At 54.1% G+C, this 15201-nt stretch overlaps 1 protein-coding gene across 3 annotated transcripts in view; it reads left to right on the top strand.

Annotated features, from left to right (window-relative positions):
- The first annotated feature begins 5873 nt into the window (after positions 1-5873).
- MSI1 (musashi RNA binding protein 1) overlaps positions 5874-15201 on the top strand; it is a 31208-nt gene continuing 21880 nt past the window's right edge. Inside the window, exons 1-6 of one of the 3 annotated variants that reach the window (XM_065692536.1) lie at positions 5874-6111; positions 6377-6417; positions 6548-6629; positions 6743-6827; positions 11414-11455; positions 13097-13189. In XM_065692536.1, coding sequence (XP_065548608.1) covers positions 6053-6111; positions 6377-6417; positions 6548-6629; positions 6743-6827; positions 11414-11455; positions 13097-13189 — 402 coding nt within the window. In that variant the 5' untranslated portion in view covers positions 5874-6052. The remainder of the gene's footprint in view (positions 6112-6376; positions 6418-6547; positions 6630-6742; positions 6828-11413; positions 11456-13096; positions 13190-15201) is intronic. The other 2 variants (XM_065692535.1, XM_065692534.1) reach the window with 2 other exon arrangements.

Raw genomic sequence — 15201 nt, 5'->3', positions numbered from 1 at the left:
TTTACAGAGTGTATTTCTGTCCTGTACACTTGCCTTGATTTGAACCTTTCCTGTCTCAGGAGCTCCAGCATGCACCCTGGATTTTAAAGATGCTCTTTTCTGTCTATACCTTTAAATAATCTGTAAACCTGTTCAATTCTGTGCTGTTAACAGTGTAGTCCCAGTCACTTTATACCACCTTAGTATCAGAATGCTATAAAGTTGTCTTTGAGAAGTGCTGTTGGGATTTGTGGAGCAAAGGTCCCGTCAGCTTAGATTAGAAAATAAGTCTTGAAGAAATGGGAGAGCTAAAAGCCAGTGTGAGTGTTATAGCAGAGGTAGGAAATCAATTATGTCCTGAAAGAGAAGGGATGAAGAAACAGCTTCTGCTTGCTCAGCTCGTCTTCATGTGGGGAGGGAAAAGTTCTCTGCTCCTTTAAGTGCCTCTTGCTCCTGGTGCTGCTCTGGGACAGGGCCAGCACCTAGATTTTCTGCCTCCTGCAGACATATTGGTGGAGGATCCAGTCCTCCTTCCCCTGAGCCCTGTTCTTCCCTTGCTCCCCTGTTCCCTTGGACTCTGCTATTATTAAGGTGGATTTTAGAGGTCCTTGACATGGTGCTGACTTCAGCTCCAGATTAATAATTCACACATGCGTCAGACCTGCAGAGGATGTGCAGATCAACTGATAGTGCAGCATCACTGGTCCCTGCCTCAGAACCTGGTCCCTGGAGGCCCAGAGGACTGGGCTGTGAAGGAGCCAAGCAGTGTCACTGCAGGGAGGCACTGTGAAAACCATGTTCAGTGTGGTGTTGTGTTTGGGGGGTTTGTCTTTCCCTTGCCTGGGACACAGGATTTTACTTTCAATACAGAACTTTAATACCTTTAAAAACTGTTAATACAGAAACTGATTTTGTCTGAGATACTTGAGAGCTGTTGCACTGGCTGATGCTCTCACACCTGATGCAGACTTTGTTCTGTCACTTCTATTTAGCTGCCTCAGACCCAGGCCTTTCTTCCAGTCCTGGTGGTGTTTGGTGCAGCCTGACCCTGTGCTGCACTGTTGTTTGCCCTGACAAGTGCCTGTGGACCACAGCCTTTACATCTCTGTGTTATTCCTCTCTTCTCTAGCTCCATCCATGCATTTGGAATGTACTCAGAATTCCCCTTTCTATTACATAAGCCCTCACTTTTGCCTCCTTTACTCCAACCTCTTTCTGTCCTTTCACCTCACCTGATGAAGAAACTTAGAAACTGAGGATTGAAAGTGGTGCCCAGAGTTCTTCTCTGTAACAGGCAAGGACAAAACAGAACCTGATCAAACTAATGTTGGCTTGATTTGTTCTTGAAAGTCTTTGTGTATGGGGGTTCCTTGGCCTTCCTGGCTGAGCTCTGCCACCTCTAGCCATCCTCAGTTACTACGTTTCTCCTAATATCTAACCTTTATCTCCTGTGCCAGCTGAACAAATTACCTTATCCTCAGTGAGCACAAGGAACAGTTTAATCAATACTGTGTTCAAAACAGTCCAGCACATCTGGTGGATTTCTGTAGCATCTGTCCTCACCTCTCTTTTCTAGAGGTGGGAAATGGGTCCCTCTGCATCACCCCATGGGAAGCTCTGAACTTCTAGGCAAGGAAGGGAAGAGCAGGAGGCAATGGTCAGCTTCTGGGCTGGAAAAGAGCCTTTTAAAAGCAGATGCTGTGGGACAGGTCCCCTTTACATGGATTGCTGGAGTGAGGACTGGGGAGAGGTTAGGTAGGAGCAAGGATGGAGCAGAAAGCAGACTGTGACAAATGGCAATGAATTAGTTAAAGGGGAGGTGGAGCTCAGGGCACCTTCCAGGAGAGATGGTTCATTTTTAAACCTGGTGTTGCTCTCTATGACCTTATATGCAATCCTTGGAGTATTGGGTTAAGAAAAAAAGTTAATGGGAAGTGAAAATGTTTTGAGCTCCTCTTTGGAGAGGGCACCCTTTGCAGGCTGCTGCAGGGAGGTGGCACCAGGCTGGTGCGGTGCTGGGCACTCTGTGTATGGAGCAGCTGCAGTGTTAGGGCTGAGCAGTCAGTGTTTCCTCCCTTGTTTGCTGGACCAGTTTAGATAGGACCATGGGGACTGGATACCATGGAGTAGTTTGTAGAGCTTGTAGAGAGGGAGAATAGCAGGAAGGGCTTTGTGATTTTCTCCTTAGCCATCATTCCCAGGACAGTGAGTGGAAGCATGTAATCTCCTCCTGTCCTTCAGAGACCTCTCCTTTTTGCTGTTTTATGCTGAGTCCCTGTTCACCACACTACAAGTTCTCTTTCTGGTTTACTTTATATCCTGTGCAGGCTTCTTTTAATTTTATTTTCTTTCTTCTCCAGTCCCTCTTGCTGTCGTGTGGGTGCTCTGCTCCTCTCTCCCTCCTTCCTTTCTTCCAGTTATCCCAGTTGTCTTTATTTACTCTTCATACTCCCCTTTCTCCTGCTTTTTATTCACCCACACCTGTGTTTCTCTTTTCCTTTCTTACATGCAGCCCTGTTCCTCTCTATTCTCTCCCACTCTGCTCTTCCACATTTTGCACCACATACCTTGTTTTCCCATTGCAAATCTTGCTCCATGAGGTTTCTTACATGAAGCGAAGAAACCCTTGGCACCTTTGCAGCCATTCCTCTCTTCCTGTTGCCAATGTGTTGTTGTTCCCCCCACCTTAGAGGAGCCTAGATGTTTAGATTTCTCTAAATCTAAAGTGCCTGACACTTGCCCCAAGCAAGGAGCTGGCTGAGCAGTGGGTTCCCTTGGGGGCACAGACACCCCTGGCTGCCTTGTGCAAGAGCTAGCAGGGAGGTTTTGCCACTAGCCTTTCCAGAGGGTCAGCATCCCTCCCAAAGCAGGCCTGAGCACCACTGGAAGCTGGTGCCAGAGGCTGGCATTGCCCCCAAGCTGTGGTTAACATCTTCCAGGTTTGCATGTCAAGCATCATAACACAAATATTACAAAAATGATTTGAATTCCAGTTCAAGTTTGTTTATCAACTGCCCAAACTAAATGAAAATCAAAACTTCTCGTAATACCTGACTGCCAAAACCTCCTGGCTAGAGGCAGGTCTCCAAGACACCCTCTCTCCTTAAGCCTTATACTATGAGGGAGGAAAAGAGGCCGCTGCTGCCCCTCCCCTAACCTCCACTTTTTGGAACCTCCCTCTCACCATGAATAACTCCAGTGTCTGCCACTGGTGCTGGGCAGAGCTTTGCCAGTCATCCTCCTCAGCAGGAAGTGGACATGATTTTGATAGTGTCACTCTACCACACACGAGACACTGAATAGCAGCAAGAAAACTGAGCAGTTTTGTTAATGTGGCTGGTGTTTGGCAACCTCTCAGCAGCAGCCACAGAGGCACTACAGCTGTCTGTCTGCAGCCCCAGGAACACAATGCTGCATTATCTGATATTCGGCAGATCATCTTTCTAATCGTAAGGTCTGGAATGTTTTATATATTTACTTCTCTATGAGGGAAGCTTCCTACTGTCACTAATCAACAGATTTTTTCAAGGCCCACTGTCTTGTGTGTTACAGAGAGAAATGAATTGGTATTTACAAAGCAGTTTGGGGTCCCAAGGTGGAAACACAAAATATTGCAAATATATTGTTTGGAATATTGTTTGGAAAGGGCCTTGGAATAAGTTATATGGTATAGTGGCATTCCCAGTGATGCAAGTCCAACCGCATCCTCCATCCAGATCCTCCTGAAGGCTCACCTTTGTTTTCCTCTGGTGTTCACAGATGTTAACTCACATTGATCCTGTTCTCCCTTCTCCAGTATTGTTTTGATGGACAGCAAGAATAAAACAGCATAATGCAAAAAAAGGTGCAATGGAACTTTTTAACACTGTGTCTCTCAGATTGCTCTACTTTATCTGTCTCGGAAATAACACACATTTAAAAGAGAGCAATGCACTGGTGGTAAACCAAGAGATGTTATCTTCTAGTGTGTCCAGCACTGAGCTCTTGTGTCTTTTATCTATCTTCTGTTTACTTGGCATTAGTACTGTGCCTACATTGGGCACTTATGGAGCATGAAACCTGTGCCAGGCAACTTGAAAACATTAGTCCTCCCCCTTTGCAGTGTTTGCCATCCAGATTGGAGGGAGCAGTGCCAGGAGGCAGTGCAGCAGCAGTGAGTGTGGGCAGTGTGGCCAGAAGCAACGGTGGCTTCCTGACAGCACTGCTATCGTCCAGGTTTCTTGGGATCTACAAGGGGAGGTGGCTGGGATGCTGCCTCAGCTCTGCTGCTTCCACTGGTCACACAGCCCTTCCCCATTGCTGCCCACCGCAGAGCCATCTCTGCATGCTGTTGTTTGTGCTTCTCTTCTGCACCAGCCCAGAACCTCCACCCAATGTGGTGATTTCAGCCCTGTAGAATGATGAGTGGCTGCTTCTGGAGAAGGAGATCAGCTTTGATGGGTGGTGGTGGGAGCTGGAGGTGCTCCATGGCCACAGCTCTCAGAGCTGGGATGCTCTCAAAGCAGCTCAGCGATGGCTACAGAGTGTCTGGTGGTGTGTTGCTGAGCCCACCTACAGGGCCAGGAGCAGGGATAGTGTCAGTGACCCAGCTCAGGAAATGGAGTGGGTGAGTGGTGGTTTGGCAGAGGTAACAGGCAGAGGATGAATTTAACTTGGAGTTGTAGCCTCGGGATGAGCCCATGTAATGAAAGATACTATCACAAAGTATAGTTAGAACAAAGGTGTCCCAGTTCCTCTCCAGGAGGGAGATAAGGTGCATTGGCAGTCATGATAGGTGAGCTGAGGATGACACTGACCTGAGTGCTGTCAGTGGCTTGCTCTAGCCAGTAAGAGGGTACAGGGAAGACTTGTGCTGGAAGGAGCAGAGCCAGAGATGTGCATGGGGAGTATTTGGCAGCACAGAGCCTGCCACTTCGTGATACCCTCTTGCAATGAGAGGTGCTCACAGTGACCATCACCAGAGCTGTTGTGCACTGCTGTGTTCTGGTGTGCCACAGGTGCAAACAAGTGCTTTCTCTCAGAGTGATGCATGGCACAGTCAGGACAGGCTGCAACTCTCATCTGACTTTAGCTTTAAAAGTATTGCATTTGCTCCTCACCGCGCTCCTCCAAGCACCTGGGCCGGGTTGCCCAAGAGCAGAGGCAGAGCGCACAGCCCTGCTCCCGAAGCCATCAGCGTGTGGATGAACTTGTGTGGCAGTGGCGAGAGGCTGGAGCTTGGCACGGCTCTGTGGCAATCTCAGTGAGCGAGGAGCTGCGCGGCGGCCTCGGGGCCAGCCCGGCGCCCTCCCCGGAGCACCGTGGGCAGAGGCCGGAGCGGGCTGGGCCGGCGTCCCCGGGGCTGCGGGGGCTCCACGGCCGTGCCTAGCGCCAGCCTCGCCCGGGGACCGCCGCGCCGCGCGGGGCTGGCAGCCTCCTGCCCCCGCGGGCTGCGAGGGGGCTCCGGGGCTCGCCGCTGCCCGGCCCGGGTGCCGGGGTGAGGAGGGCAGCCCTCGGTCTCGCCCTGGAAGCGCCCTCTGCGACGATGGCGGCGGGGGCCGGTCCCGGGCCCTCCCCGCGCCGGCTTTAACCCGCCCGGTGCCGGCACCCGCTCGGCGGCGGTAAAAACCGGGGGTCCGGGCCGAGGTGTCCGGGGTCCGCCGTGGCGAGCCCGAGCACACGGGGTCGGGCCTGGCTCCGGCATCGCCGCGCCGGGACCTGCGCCCGCCGCCCTTTGTCCGCCGCCCCGGGGCAGGTGCGGGCGGCGCGGCCGGGGACAAAGCGTCCGCGGGCTCCCGGGCGGCTGCTCCCGCCGCCGTGCCCGGGCGCGCTCCCCCGGCGCGGTGCGGGCGCGGCTCCCGGCGCTCGGCCCCGGCGCCGCCGGCGGGTTTTATGCGCAGGGCGGCCGGCGGGCCGGCGGGGGTGGGAGGAGCCGGGCAGGTTGTGCCCGCCGGGCCCTCCTCCCTCGCTCCCTCCCCGCCCGGCGGAGAGGGGTCGGGGGAGGGGGCAGCATGGCCTGTCCGTCCGGCCCCTTTTCCAGCGCTCATCTGCCCCGGGAGTGCGGCGCCGCTCCTCGCAGGGAGAAGAGGTCCGAATGGAGACAGACGGCAGCCAGCCCGGCCTCGCCTCCCCGGACTCCCCGCACGACCCCTGGTACCGCGGCGGCGGCCGCCCCCACCGCCTCCCCCCAACCTTCTCCCTCCTCCCCCCCAGGCCCCGGCCGTGGCCGCCCCCTCCCCCCCGGACCCGGCCGCCCGGCCCGGGCAGCCGCGGCGGCGGCGGTGCCGCTGCCAACATGGCCGATCCGCGCCCTCCCCTCCCCGCCCGGCCCCGCCGCCGCCGCCGCCGCCGCCACCCCCGCGGGGCGCCGCGGCCCCCCGGCGCGGCCCCGCTCACGGCTCTCCCCTTCCTCCCGCAGCAAGATGTTCATCGGGGGACTGAGCTGGCAGACCACGCAAGGTGAGCGCCGCGGCAGACCCGCACCTGCCGCCGGGGCCGGGGGTGGCGGGGCCGGGGCCGGGGCCGGGCCGAGCCCGGTGGGGGCGGCAGGGCCGGGCCGGGACACCCACGGTGGGCGCTGTGCTTGCAGAGGGCTTGCGGGAGTACTTCAGCCAGTTCGGCGAGGTGAAGGAGTGCCTGGTGATGCGGGACCCGCTGACAAAGAGATCCAGGTGAGAGGCCGGGCCCGCGCCTCCCTTCGCCCCCGCCGCGGCCCGGCCGCCACTTTAACCAACTTTCTCTCTTCTCTCCGCATCCCCTCTCCTGCCCGGGCTGCGGGGCTCAGGGGCTTCGGGTTCGTCACGTTCATGGACCAGGCTGGCGTCGACAAGGTCCTGGCCCAATCCAGACACGAACTGGACTCCAAGACGGTGAGATGACTTCTCTCATCTCAGGGGTGTATTTGCCGGTGGAGCGGCTGTGCTCAGAGCAGCCGTTGATTGCGGTGTTTGATTTCCAGTTTAGAGGTTGTAAACTATCGGTTCCTGATACGGATCAATTGGTCCTTTCTCTGTCCTGCTCACAGGCGGGTACTGGCTGCTGCCCGAGCTGGGCTTGCTGTCGGCCAGGGCCGATGTCCTGATGTGGATCTGTGTGTATACTGCTGATAGTTTTCCTCCTGCCCCTCCAAGGAGTGACCGTGACTCTCTCAGAGCTGGGACACCTGAGCGCTTTTGGGGTTCACAGTGGGAAATGGATGCGGTTGTGTTTGCGTGAACGGGAGCCGCCCCTTCCCCCATGTGCTGCTGAGCACAGCTCCCTCCCCAGGGGTGCTGTTCCTCAGCGCCCAGGCTCAGCTTCCCCTGGCCATGGTGGCCGGTGCCCTCGGCAGAGACCGTTTGTGCTGCTGCCCCAGGACTCTCCCGTGGTTTCCCCTGGTGAAGTTTTTGTAACGGTCACGAAGGTTCAGGACTTTATTGTTTCCGATGTGGCCAGCACCCGCCCATGCGGGCTACCACTGGCCTCTTGGAGTGGCTGCAACTCCAGCCCTTGTTCTGCAAGTGGCGGCTGATTGGGAGCCCCGGCTGGGCCAGCAAGGAGGTTTTGGTGGCTCTGTGGGTTGGTGGCGTATCATGCCCGGTCCTGCCTTGTAAATCTGTGGCGCTCCGGAGATGTGCAGGCTGTTTTGGGGGTGGGGGTGAGGTGTCTGAGTGGGAGGTCCCTTCTCTTTAGTTTTAGTGACTTGCCTGCCCCTGAATTCCTTTTCCTTATTGCTGCCCTGGGGTGAAGGTGAGGGTAGGGATGGGGGAGCGGTGGGGGCCTCGAGGGGGTGGCATGGTGACGGGAGATGTTCTGGCTCCGGGCACGGGTTGCCGAGGAGTCCAAGTGAGCAACTTCATTTCTTGCAGCGCGTGGCTCGGGCGTCCAGCCTTTATCTTGGCAGAAGGGAGAGGGCGGGAGAGCGAGACCCCCTTCCTTAGGGTTTACGGCGTGAGTTGCAGTGAGATTTATGTCTGTTCCTGTTTAACTGCCTGGATCGCTCCCTTTGATGTGCACAGGTCCTTCCTCCCCACAGGAGCTCCCGGTTAAACCTACCCCAGCCTTCCTGGCCGAGGCTGGGTCCCCAGGACTCACAGCCCTCCTCCTTTCAGGAGTGATGTGAAGTGAGTTTTGCTCTGGGGGAGGGCTATGGTGAAGTCTTTTGAGGAGGGCCCAGGGCTTTCTTTTTTTCCTCTTTCTTTCTTTTTTTTTTTCATTAGCCTGTGTAAACATGGTGTCTGCTGAGCCAGTCCCGTCATGAGGCTGTGGGCTGGCATAGACCCCTCTTGGAAAGGCAAGTGATGGATGTCCGTTGTAGCACTAATCCCACAAGCGTTTTTGGGGTCAGGAGCGGGCTGGAGCCCACGGGCTCCATTCTTCTCCCAGAACTGCAGCCCACCGTGTGGCCCACGAGGCGGGGAGGGCCCAGCAGAGTGGCCGGGCGGGCGCTGCCGGGGAACAGAAGGGCCTCGTGGCGCAGGGCGCGTGGGGACCAGCCATTGAAATTCCCATCTGCGTCTGCTCCGCTTGCCCTGCTGCTGCCCCAGAGAGAATGGGGCAGTTTCGCCAGGGCCCTTCCTTTGTTGGGAACTTCCATCTTCTCCCCCTCTTCCTTTTTATTTTGTATTTAGCGTGGGGTTTGGCCGGGTCAGATGTTTTGCGGTGTTTTGCCTGGTGAGAGGTTGGTCTTGTGGTACCGCGGGGAGCTTCCGAACACTGAGCGGAAAGGCTCTGCTGCGAGTCATGGGTTAAATGACACAAACTCATCTGAATCCTAATTTAGGGTTTCATGAAACTTTGCAGGAAAAGGCCGGTGTCCTGAAAGGACAGCCTTCTCTCCAAGCTTGGTGCCTTCTGGCAGGCAGCGCTTGATAGACAGTGTCTGCCCAACTTGTTGCTTCATTGTTTTCTGACTCTTCCTACCCTAACGAGGGCTGTTGGCCTGATTCTCTGGGGAAACCTTGTGCTTATCAGACTTCTCTTTGTTTGTAAGCTGCATAACAGGAGCCTACAGGGCTATTGGTGAAAATGCCTGGTGTGAGAATTGTTTTTGGAGGCTCAAGGTAAAAGATTTGTGTGACTTTGTAAAGCTGCAGCTGGCCGTTGCCTTGAGCTGCTCCTTTATGTGCTGGGGAAGAGCGGGCTTGGCAGTGCTGGGCCATCCTGGTGGTTCTTTGTTGCTGAGTTTTTGCTGGGTTTATCTTTTGTGATGCAGGGAGCAGTGCAGGCAACAGAATGAAGGGACTGGAGTTGTGATGAATGAACAGAGCCAGTCCTGAGGTCTTGCAGGTCCTTCCCTCTTCTCCCCTTGCTTTGGGGCACTGACACCAGCCGGGTTAACGCAGGAATTACGCGACCTGAGCTATTAAATGATGCTGTAGGTGGCCTGAGGAGCGTTATGGAGGAGCCTGGCTGGCTCGCTGGTACACCTGCGACATCAGTGGGATGGCTCCTCCCCAGAGTCTTGTGGGGTGAAGTGGAAGCAGTTTGAGCTCGAGTGACTTCCACTCGCTGCAGCCTGATCTCGGGGTTTTGTTTTTTTGGATACAATCTGAGCAGTTCTGAATGCTCTTATACTCTTATACAGATTTCTATCTAGGTTTGTCAAAAGGATCCATGACGTCAGTGGGTGACACTGAAACACAACTCCTCCAGGGCTATTTGTTTTAACACCAGAAAGGAGGGAACAAGGTACCAGCGCTTTTGCTTTAATTAGAAAGACTCCAGGCACCAAGGAGCAGTCCAGTTTGAGTAACTTGAGTCCGGCACTGAACTCGCTTCCCTCTGCATGGTCCCAGGGCTGCCCCTGCAGTGGGCCGCCCCAGCCTCCCTCTACCTGCAACAATAGCTGGTTGTGCAGAAGAATTTGTGAAATGACTGCCTGCTCCCTCCAGCCAGGAGGACACGTTATCTCTGCCCAGTTGATCACACTCAGGGTAATGAGAAAATGAGGCTGAGCTTAGCATTGCTGAGTATGAAAGCATCTTATTGGCAGGAGCTGAATGACACTGGCTGAGAAGTAAAAGACAGTAGATTATTGTTTTTGCTTATTATCTGCCATCAACCTCCTGGTCTCCTGCCGTCCCCTGTCCTCAGAATTCGCTGTGGGTGTCTGCACTAGCCAGGAAGCGGTGGGGGGGGGGGTGTGAGGGGAGGGGAGGGACGGGACAGAGGTTCAGATGCCCCAGGGAGGCAGCGGAGGGGAGGGTGTGCTGATCTGCTGGAGCAAGGGGAGGGAGGTTTATTTTTGAGTTTATTTGTGCTCTTCACTTTTGCCTCTGTTTACTTACGTGCGGAGTTTATTTATGTTGTAGGCTGTGAGTCAGGATGGAGGTGGGGAAGGCAGGGAGAGAAGCTGGTGGAAGGGTGCAGGGAGGCTGAGCTCCTGGGTTGTGTGACAAGTGAAAGGATGCGGGATGGCCAGGCTGGAAAGCTGAACAAAGCAGCGAGTGGAGCTGGAGAAACACAGCTTCTTTTTGGGCTGATTGAGCTGCCGGGCAGATGGGACAATGCTCCAGGCTGCCCTCCCAGCTGCAGCTTGTCCAAGTGCAGGGATGAGCCAGACCTGCCTTTAACACAGGTCTTTGTAAGCTGATTTGTAGGTCTGGATCATCCCTGATGTGATGTAACTTTACAGGAGTTGCTGTAAAAATAGGCTATAAAGAAAGGTGGTGGCTGAGGAGAGGAGGCTTTGTGGGTATTTGGCTTGCAGCTGCATGAGTGTTGTCCCTGCTTTTGTGGCGCTGGTGGTGTGAGGCTGGCGCGGCCGCACGCTCGTCGGTGCTGAGCCCAGCAAAAGGCACCTGCATGGCAGTGTGGGGCCGGCGGCTTGCGGCCCCAGCGGGTGCATGGAGGAGCTGCACAGGCACAATGGAGGGGAGGCAGCGCGGCATTGTGTGTGGCGCAGCCCGGGGACGGGGCAGCGCGCTGCCCTGCGCCCGCAGGCGGGGGGCTCTGGCCTCCCTGGGGTAATCGGTGCTGTCCTGTCTGCTCTTTTATGTCTTCAGCCTGTGTTTTGTGGGATGAAATGTTGGGATTTTTGTGTGCTGCTTCTTTTCTGTTCTGGTAGTACCCAGGCGAGCACTGTACTTGCAGGTGGAGTGAAGGGGGAGAGCAAAAAGGCAAAGGAAAGCACTTTTAATGTGAGGGGGGTGGTGCAGGGCACCCGGGGCAGGCTGAGCAGGAGGGTGCAGCCCAGGCTGTTAATCCCAGCATGTGATGGGCTCTCGGTGCGTCTGGCCAGTGCTCAGCCAGAGACAGACCGTTGCATGCTGGGACTTGTAGTCTCCCTGGATTATACCTTACCGCGAGGGAAAGATGTCTGCAGCCAGCTTCATTTTATGCGCATCGGGTAGATTCTCTGGGGTTTTAGCAAGGTGCCACATGGGTAGAGACAGCCGTGTGCTTGGAGGGAACCCTGCACCTGTAAATAGGCAGTAAAAGCGTGTTCACGTGTTCTTCCCGTCCTCTCTTTCAGATTGACCCGAAGGTAGCGTTCCCCCGCCGAGCACAGCCCAAGGTAAGCACTGCGGGCAGCCCTTGCCACCCCAAAGGGTGGTGGATCTTGTCCCTCTGTGCAGGGTTACCAGTGCATGCAATGGAGTTGCTCCCTGGGTTTGCTCTGGAGCAGGAGCTGCTGTGCTGCACCACCAGTTTCGTGTCCTGTGCTGTGATGTGCCCCTGTCAGGCTTGCAGCGTGGCACTGGGGGTCTGCACAGCACTGGGGGAACCAGGAGGCCCCTCTATTGTACTTTTAGGATACACTAGTTAGAGCTGATGAAATAAATGCTGCCCAGGGTGGACCTTGTCTTTCTGAGGTTGCAGCCAGTGCCTGGAAGTTTCAGACCTTAATTGGTCCGGAACAGCTCCATGATGTGCTATGATACAGGAAGAAGGGGGTCATGTGTATGCACATGTGCATGAATAGGTGTATGGCAGGGACAAGGAGAAGGATTTCATGTTGTGAAACGGCCTTGTGTGCGCTGGAAGAGGCAGGAGTTTGGTGTTTGACCTTACCTACAGGAGGCTCTGGCACTGAAATGAGCAATTGCAGGAACTTTTTCCAGGCATGCAGCTAGGATCTTTTATCTGAGGAGCCAGCAGCAGGCTGGACACTGCCTTTAGGCTTGGGTCTCCCTTTGACTTTGCTCTTGGATGGGAGTTTTAAAGTTGAGAGCGTCTGTTCCAAGCGCTGTCACGAGAGAAAGAACTGGGGACAGTGTTGAGAAGCAGAGAGGGAAGAGGAGACTGATGCTGGGAGGGAAGTAAGGGGGATCAGGCACTGAGAACAATTGGTGAGCAGGTATCCCGAGTAACTGGAGCCAGGAAGCACATGGTAGGAATTGGGTTAATTCCATTAAGCAGTTTGGTGACAGAAGGTGCTTTAGTGTTAGAACGGGCTGGTCTCCAAGCCAGGGAATTGCTGCGGATTAGCCCTATGCTCCTTGGGGTAATTAGGACCATGTGTTCCTCTGAGAGCAGGGGTGTAGCCAAGCAGCTAAGGGGAGGATGCAGCTGGAGAGCTGGTTCAAAGGATGTTGGTGTGCCTCAGCCGGGTAGCAGTGGCCCCTCTCTGGGTAGTGTTCTTCCTTGTCCCAGCTGCAAGTGACAAGTGGCAGAGGGATCTTGTCTTCTTGCAAAGGCAAAAGAGATTTAACTGGGAGTTGACTAGCCTCCATTTAAGTGACTGGGGAATGGGTGTGAAATGAAGCTTATTTCATTCAAGACTGGATGCTATGTGATTTGTGAGCTAGGAAGGGCAAAGCCTGGGGAAGCCTGTCTGTGCTGCAGGCCTTCAGCCTGTCCTTTCACTATGGGAAGCAGAGCAGGAATCTCTGAGGGAGCCTGGAGGAGGCTGGCGAAGTGGCAGGGCTGGCATTTGGATGGTCCTGCCCCTTGCATTTGTGGTGGTGTCGAGATGCCAAGGGAGCAGCAGGTTAGTGGGGAGAGAGGCTGGAAATGTGCTGTCTGATGAGTTGGGCTCTGACTTGGGACAGGTCTGCCAGCTGTGTTCAGCCAGAGGGCTTCAAGAAGGTGGATGCTCAGCTGCAGTAACAGGGCAGGCACTTCCTGTCAGTGCAGGGGGGTTAGTGGCCTTTTGAATCTCATTTTCTGCTCACTCTGGGTTTAGTCGGTGAATTCCTGTCCTTCCCTTTTCCAGATGGTGACCCGAACGAAGAAGATATTTGTGGGTGGTCTGTCAGTGAACACTACTGTGGAGGATGTGAAACAGTATTTCGAGCAGTTTGGGAAGGTAAGTCTCTTGAGTGCTGTTGGATCAAAGCTGTTACTTTCTGGGGCAGAAAGGAGTTTCCTGAACCTCTGTGGAGGCGGGATTAGGAGCTTGTGAGTCTTTTGCATGGGGTTAAGTAGACTGAAGGTCAGTTACAGACACTGGGTGCTGTCATGTCTTTGTATGGGCTACAGCCGGTGACTCCTGCCCTGTGGTGATTTGAAGCAAAGAGTTTGTATTTGTTCCTGGAGTCAGTAGGACCTAGGCTAAGGGAAATGGTTTTCCAGTTTTTCCCTACCCAGAGGCCTCCTGTGACCCCAGATTTACGCTTTGTTCAAACACTGGAGGCAGGTTTGTAGACGCTCCGAAGAGAGCAGCTGCAGCATCAAATCTGTGATTTTCTGGCCTGTTTCTAACTCGAAACCTTGTGACTGATGTTTCAGTTATCCTTTATTAAAAGTAAACCTTTTGGACCCAAAACTCATGCTGAGTCTTGGGCAAGTGGTCATGTTAGTTTTGAGTGTTTGGAGAAAGTTTGGTGCTGTGGCTGGACCTTGTGTTGGTCTGGTTCTTCTGTGCCAGCTGGTGGCTTAGGGGAGAGTGGGCTTCTGTAGATGGAAGTCACTTGTGCCATGATCCATGACAGCCAGGTGTGCAAACCGTGAGTCAGGAGCGAACTGGAGGATAGCAGGGGTCTCAGTCTTGGCCTTTCAGCTGCATTAGGAGGTTGTAAACATCCCCAAGGCCATTCTCAGTATTAGACTGAAAGATCCCAAGATTTCTAATGGGATTAGGAACTGAAGGGGATCATTGTACCTGAATGCTGTATGTGGTCACCTCTGGGACAGGAAATTGTGACCCTTTCACTGTTCTTCAGTGGTGTTGTCCATGGGTTTGCTGTTTGGGGAAGGAAGTGTTGGATTCTGTAGCTGTTGGGACCTCCCTGCCTGGCAAGTGGGGACAGAACACAGTTTGCTGGGTGGTGATCTGGCCAGGACATAGCATCATGGATGTGGAGGGAACTGCAGAGTAAGGGATGAAGGCTTTGGTATTAATTTGCTTCTGAAAGAAGATTGCAAAAAGGTGCTGTGACGTTAGGGCGCATTAATTAGCTGGTGAAATGGACTTTCGTAACTGGTTTTGCCATGTTGTTGAAACTTTTGGGCAGAAAATTTGGAACAAGTGTTTGCTCGGTACCTTTGTGCAGCTTCTGAAGTCAAATCTGCATGTTGTGGTACATGATCATGAGTGCAAAGTGGGCCTCCTTTGTTCTTCTGCTCAGTCCTAAGAGTAAGTGGCAATAGCAGATGTGCTCACATAGCCCCATGTTTGCTAGTCATTGGCTTTGTGTGGTTTTGTTTTCTATAAGAAACAAGCAAACTCTGTTGTGTCCCCAGGAGCTTTTACATGGTGTCACTGAAGGTGTCGCTGCCAAAGGTGGTGGTGTCCATGTGTCTCTGTAGTCTGCAGATTGTTAGTTTGGCTTGCGTGTGCTCCTATGCTGCTGGTGGATGTATTTGGTAGGAAAACAGTGTCTTGGGCGTAATCTCCTTTTAACCTTCCTGTATGTCTGCTAATTTGAAGCAGAAGCATGTCATGTAGCACTCTGTTTACAAGTGGTTACAGTTGCTCTACTTTGAGAAGTGCTTTCCAGTTCTTTTGGGGTGTCATGCTGCTGTCTTCCTCTAGTTTAATGGTCATGTGCTGAAAGCTGTCCTGACGTCAGAAGACTGGCAAGAACTGGTTGTGTCAGATTGTTTTCTTGGGGCCTGGGCAGAAGGGAGTTCTGCATAGCTCAGTGCGATTCATTGCTGAAGAGCCAGCATCCTGGACACATCCGGTGCTCACAGTCTGCATGAGGCTGATGCAGGTGGCCTCTTGGCTCTGGGGAGTTTCCAGGGCTGGGCAGATTGAATCTCTGTGTTTGGGGCAGTTTCCTGACTCATCTGGACACTTCAGCTGAGGAGAGACTCCACGGAGCTCTTGTATCAACTGCCGTTCTGGCCTTTAACCAGCTTCCAGGCTAAGCCTCA

The sequence above is a fragment of the Lathamus discolor genome, chromosome 12 (genome assembly GCF_037157495.1).
Source record: "Lathamus discolor isolate bLatDis1 chromosome 12, bLatDis1.hap1, whole genome shotgun sequence".
Classification (NCBI taxonomy): Eukaryota; Metazoa; Chordata; class Aves; order Psittaciformes; family Psittacidae; genus Lathamus; species Lathamus discolor.
The sequence above is the reverse complement of the archived record's forward strand: the minus strand, read 5'-3'. Positions and strand labels throughout refer to the sequence as shown.